This window comes from Benincasa hispida, chromosome 4 (genome assembly GCF_009727055.1).
Source record: "Benincasa hispida cultivar B227 chromosome 4, ASM972705v1, whole genome shotgun sequence".
NCBI lineage: Eukaryota > Viridiplantae > Streptophyta > Magnoliopsida > Cucurbitales > Cucurbitaceae > Benincasa > Benincasa hispida.
In genome coordinates, this window is record NC_052352.1 from 69,351,372 (window position 1) to 69,357,154 (window position 5,783).

The following is a 5,783-nucleotide window of genomic DNA, read 5'->3' on the forward strand; positions in this document are numbered from 1 at the left end:
TTTTCATCACCTTACTCTGATACCATATTGAAATAGGGAAAGAAGACAACACAAGGAATTTACGTGGAAAACCCTAATTCAGGGAGAAAAACCACGATAGAAAAGAACTTATTATTTTATGTCACTTTACAATAGACCCAACCCTAGATATAAATAGAATAATGTGAAACCCTAATTTAGCAAATATAGTAAAAAGACAAAAATGCCCTTAGGGCTAATTTAACATATTTCAACAAACATAAAATAATATTTGACAAATAGTAGATTAGTTAATAATACCTGATATGCTGCAATAGGTAAAGGAGAATTATCCCTAAGAAGTCTTATGATATCCAGGTAGGGTAGACCAGGCTTCACCTATACATCGAGAAGTAGCTTTAGCTAGATAGACTCTATCACCATGTAAATTCTTTTACAATATATCCAAAAACGACAACTAACCAGAAGAATATCGGCTCCTTCAGATTCATCTTCACGGGTTTCAATCAAAGCCTCTCTATAATTTGCTGGATTCATCTGGTAACTTTTGTTAAGCAAGCAAGATTAGTTTGCTAATTGGGAAACTAAAGCAAGTAAAATCTCAATTCGTGATAATAATATAACAAATTGCATACGTCTTTTTGTCACCAAAACGAGGATTTGAATCTAGTGCTTCACGAAATGGACCATAAAATGAGCTTGCATACCTGTTTAAAAGAAGCAAGAAAATCATTGCTGGTATCCAACACAGAGCAATTGGACCATTCATGAATTGGGGAAAAAAAAAGAAGAATAAGAAGAGAGTGGGAGAGAGCAGCAGCAGCAGAATTGCCATATTCATGTCGATTGGCTGCACATACAAAAACTGGTTTGCACTGGTTGAAAGACATGCCGCATATTATTTAATATTCACCCCTAAGTGATAAGGGCTGAAAGTAAATTCAGCAATACTCGATAAGAATTTGATTCACATAGAAAGAAATACACCATCAGTTATCCTATTTAAACACCAACTTCCCTGCATCGTTGAAATATAGCTCATTACAACAAACTTCTAATTTTTTAATATATTAGAGGCGAAGGATGACTGAAGCATCTAATAATTCTTTTTTCCACCCTATCTACAAGATCTAAACTCATAACATTGCAACTATTGGAAGTCAATTTTTTGAAGAATCTAAGATTAAATATCATTTCAATTTTATTTTAGCAGGCAGTGGGTCGAGCATATATATTCTATAAAATTAAGTACCACAAAGCTAAAACTAGATGTACAAACTTGCGTCAAGAAAATAAAATAAAAAAGGTAGAACAAATGTGAAATAGATGATGAAAAATTACTTCGCTGTGTAAGACATGATGGAGACATGATAAAATCCTTCGGCATCAAGAGCCCTTCTAATTGCTCCTACCCTACCATCCATCATGTCACTTGGACTGACGACATCTGCTCCAGCACGGGCCTAGTGATCAAAGTGAGCTAGTAAGCCACAAAAATAAACCAGTAAATTTTTGGTAATAGGACATACGGAAAGATGCTGTCTGGGTAGGGAGAAGCTTGTAAGGTAAATGATGAATACATATGTAATATCCCATCCAACAAAGGAAAAATCCACTAAACTCCATAACAAAATTTATAAGCAATTCAACGTACTAATATTGGAACTCCTGACAGTTAGATCACAATAAATATTGAAAAATAGTTGTGCATATTTGCATAATTTCAGGACACTAATTCATAGATGGGAAATGAACCTATAATCTTCAAGGGTTGAATTTACATAGAAAACAATCTCAGAAAATTACCTGGGAGACAGCTTGTTTGCATAATTGATGCACGGTCTCATCATTCATTATAACTCCTGCAAAAATATAATAAATAAATAAACGACCATGTACACTATCTACACTGTAAGATTAATTCTGAAATAACGCTGATGAATGATGATTGGTATCATTTTTCAAAATTGGAATAAAAGGCCGATGGCTATGATTTTTTTTCCCCTTTTATGAGATGGTTATGAAATTCTAACAGATTGAATTTCAATGAAGTCTCAATAACAGCCTCTGCTGCCTACTGCTAAGCAGATATTTTCCCATTAAAAATTACAGCCGTCGTCATTACAATTTACACATCAGAAAATGGAACTTATTTGGAGGAAAGTTCAGCTGAGATCCACTTGTGTATCTGATATCATTACAAAGCAATTCAGACGTAAAATACTCTCTCTCATACACATGGGCACATTTTTCTGCACAAGTGACTATTTTCACATCCAAGCTTCATCTGTATCAAGATCAGACTTGGAGCAAAACTTATCCCGTTACAAATGCATCAGAACAAATACATAGGGGGTGTTTTGGCCCCAACTTCAACTGGGTGGAGTGGGCTATTATAGCCACTCCACGTTTGGTGCTTCAATTATAATAGTTGGAAATCTAACTATTATAACCTACAATTAACTACAATATTACTATCTCAAATTCCTCTTTCTTACAATGTTTACTATTTCCTACTCATCCTCTCTTTCCCTTTTTCGCTACGGTGTTTACTATTTCCTACCCAAACTAAAATAGTCTACACCCCAAACACGGACCAAAATAGTTTGCATCCTAAACACAAACTATCATAACTCATTGAGTATAAAAACAACTCAGCATCCCAAACACTCCATAATTTGTGAATGAAAAGGCAATGGGAAACTTTCGCTCTTGCGTAAGATATCACAATCATTAATGTAAACATTATTTTATATAATGCTTCTACAGTGTAATGTCATTTAACTAAAGGTATCTATTCTTACCATCCTCTCTAACTATACCATCATGGCCATCAGAAGAGTACGGATCCAAAGCAACATCAGTGTAAATAACCTGAAAAAGTAGATTGGTGCAATATACAACTGTGATCTTTCCACACATGAAACCATGATAATTCCACAACTTAAATAAAAATCCATACATAGTGTAGTTAACTTACAAGATCAGGGTATCTGTCCTTGAGCAATCGAATTGTTCGAGGCACTAAACCATTATCATTATAAGCTTCGTCCCCTGTTGGAGTCTGAAGCAAAAACTGATCATCTTATGCTAGTAAAGAAAACACAAGTGGTATAAGAATGGGTAAAAACCTTCAATGCATCTGGAACTTTAGGGAATAACACAATAGAATTGACACCAACATCCCGAGCTTTTGAAACCTGCCTCCAACAAGATTATCTTATTAATTAGTAGTAATGCCTGGGCATCTCTAAGTTGCACTATCTCCTCTCATCATTGAAAGGAATTCACTTTGCCTAACAAACTTCTAAAAGAAAGATAAATCCAAATTATCCAAATAACAGCAGACCACTAAGAAACGTGCAAAAGTGAAATTTTCAACAAGGCAAATCCTTAGTCCTTTATGATCAGAAGAAAGTAGAGTCCATATGACTAAGTTACCTCTTCCAAAAGTCCATGTCTCCATCCAAGTCTGTAACATCCAGGCATAGCTCCAATTGGTGTATCCTCCTCGCCTGCAAATTTCCCCTAATCTTTAGACTTACATTGCTTACAAACTAAAAAAGGTCATGCAAACAGCACCACACCATAATAGAGTATGAAAATAAGAAATTGATGAGGTATTATGATTGCATAGTGCAACTGCATACCTTCATGAATGAATAGTGGATATACAAAATTGGAAGGTGACAGGTTAGTCTCCTGAAATGATGCTCTCATTGCTGGAGACCTCCGGTTACGACGTGGACGACGACTGAGAGGCTGATGGAAAATTCATCAGAAGTAGACAGCACTCAACTTTAATATATAGTTCCAACTTCCAAGTGTATATAAAACTAGAAGTACAGAAAAAAAAATGTTTGATAATTCTTTCAATATAATTTGTCTTTAGGACTTTTGAATGCATACTTAGGAGCAAAGATAACACAAAATTCTAAAACTAATTCCAAAACTTCAAACATAATTATTATCGATTCTAGAAAAACTGGAGGCAACAATAAAATTCTTAAAACTTTCATTTGCGTATTTTGCCAATCATTCAATTATCTTTTTAAAATTTTCTTTAAGCATTTCCATCGTTTGCAAAATATACAAATCACTTAACTAAGACCATTAGTTCTTGATGAAATTAAAACACATGCCGTTAAGGTAAAACGTGATTGGAATGTCATTTCTAAAACAACTATGATTTGCAAATTTCATCAACCGAATTTATATCGTAGTTATCTCTAAAACTAATTTCAACGTCTATCTCTAAAACTAATTTCAACGTCTGCTAGTAATTTTAGTTTATGTGAAAATCCAGTAATATCTCAAACTAACCAGCAAAGGAACCACAGGAGTTCCAGCTGGCGATGCTGGTTTTGGCGGCACAGGAGGCGCTTCTGGAACGTTGCCAGCCACAACAGCAGCTTCGCACTCTGCATCACTCCGTCCGAGTTTCTTCATATGTGCATCACGCTCATCGGTAGCTCTCACAACAAAAAGACGCGGAGAACGCACATTGGCCGAGGTCCTGACGCAAAGGAAATTAGAATTGGGCGAACGTTTTAGCCCAACATAGGAGCCGCAATCCAAACCATTAATTCTTCGAACGCTGTTAGGCGCATTAAGAACGGTTGAAGCCATAAATTAATTCCAAGTACGAGGAAGCTAAAATAACTGCACATCCAAGCAGAATAATTAGAAACAACACAGTAATCCAGAATGATAAGATCGCGCACATAATCAAAGGAGATGAAGAAAACAGCATAAGAGTCCTGATTATATGATAGATCACCGCGACAACGGACTGATAGATAGAATCCAAAAAGAAAACCAACAAAAACGAAAAAATCTCAGGTTCCAAAACTGAAAAGAAGTTATCAACAATGTCCGGTAAGCAGAAGAAATGTAAGCACAATCCAGGCGAATTTAAACGAATCTGAACCGTAATAGGAGCCTGTTTTTCCATCGCAGTTAAGAAGAATTTGAAGAAGAAAAAAAATAGAGAGAATAGGAGGAGAACTCTCACCGTGGAAGTTGAATCGAGCAGCGGAAGAATTGAGAGAGAGGACGGGAGTAGGTGTACCGGCGACCTTATCCGATGAGTATATGGTTAGGTGTACTGAACAACCAATCAGGATTCAACAAACGTTGCTATGGAAGAGAAGGTCAGCGGCGAAAAATTTCACAAAATCTCCTCAAATCCAAAAAGTTTTTTACCAATAATTTTTTCCTAAAAACTTTTCTACCATTGACATTTTGGAAAATTTTCACAAAATGACTCAAAATCAAAAAATTTTCTACAATGACCTTTTCCTAAAAATTTTTTTATTACTGACCCTTTCCCTATGCGAAGTTCCAAAAATACCCTCAGTTCTTTAAAAGTCTTCAAACCGTAGGGTCTCCCTCCATTTCGTTCATTTCTCAATCGTTGAGAGAATATTAAGCGAGCATTTAGATATTACTAAGTGATCGGATAGAGATTACTGAGCGATCGTATAGAGAATACTAAGCGATCGTTTAGACATATGTTATGCGATCGTTTAGCTAACTGGTACGCAATCGTTTAGATATCCATTATGCGATCGTTTGGATAATTGTTACGCGATCGTTTAGTTTTTGTTATACGATCGTTTAGATATCAATTATGCGATCGTTTAGATATTTATTATGTGATTTAGTTTTTGTTATACGATCGTTTAGATATATGTTTATGCCATCATTTAGTTTTTGTTATACGATTGTTTAGATATTTGTTATGTGGTCATTTAGATATCTGTTATGGGATTGTTTAGTTGTTATATGATTGTTTAGGTTTT

The 5,783-nt window shown here is 35.2% G+C and overlaps 1 protein-coding gene across 1 annotated transcript in view; it reads right to left on the minus strand.

Moving 5' to 3' along the window:
- LOC120076370 (delta-aminolevulinic acid dehydratase, chloroplastic) overlaps positions 1-5,152 on the minus strand; it is an 11,523-nt gene extending 6,371 nt beyond the window's left edge. The window contains exons 1-12 of the mRNA XM_039030183.1: positions 4,994-5,152; positions 4,303-4,641; positions 3,630-3,741; positions 3,421-3,494; positions 3,111-3,179; positions 2,960-3,043; positions 2,784-2,853; positions 1,786-1,841; positions 1,321-1,442; positions 615-686; positions 442-523; positions 280-357 (exon numbers count right to left, since the gene is read on the minus strand). Of these exons, the coding sequence (XP_038886111.1) occupies positions 280-357; positions 442-523; positions 615-686; positions 1,321-1,442; positions 1,786-1,841; positions 2,784-2,853; positions 2,960-3,043; positions 3,111-3,179; positions 3,421-3,494; positions 3,630-3,741; positions 4,303-4,608 (1,125 nt within the window). The 5' untranslated portion in view covers positions 4,609-4,641; positions 4,994-5,152. The remainder of the gene's footprint in view (positions 1-279; positions 358-441; positions 524-614; positions 687-1,320; positions 1,443-1,785; positions 1,842-2,783; positions 2,854-2,959; positions 3,044-3,110; positions 3,180-3,420; positions 3,495-3,629; positions 3,742-4,302; positions 4,642-4,993) is intronic.
- Between the last annotated feature and the right edge of the window lie 631 nt (positions 5,153-5,783).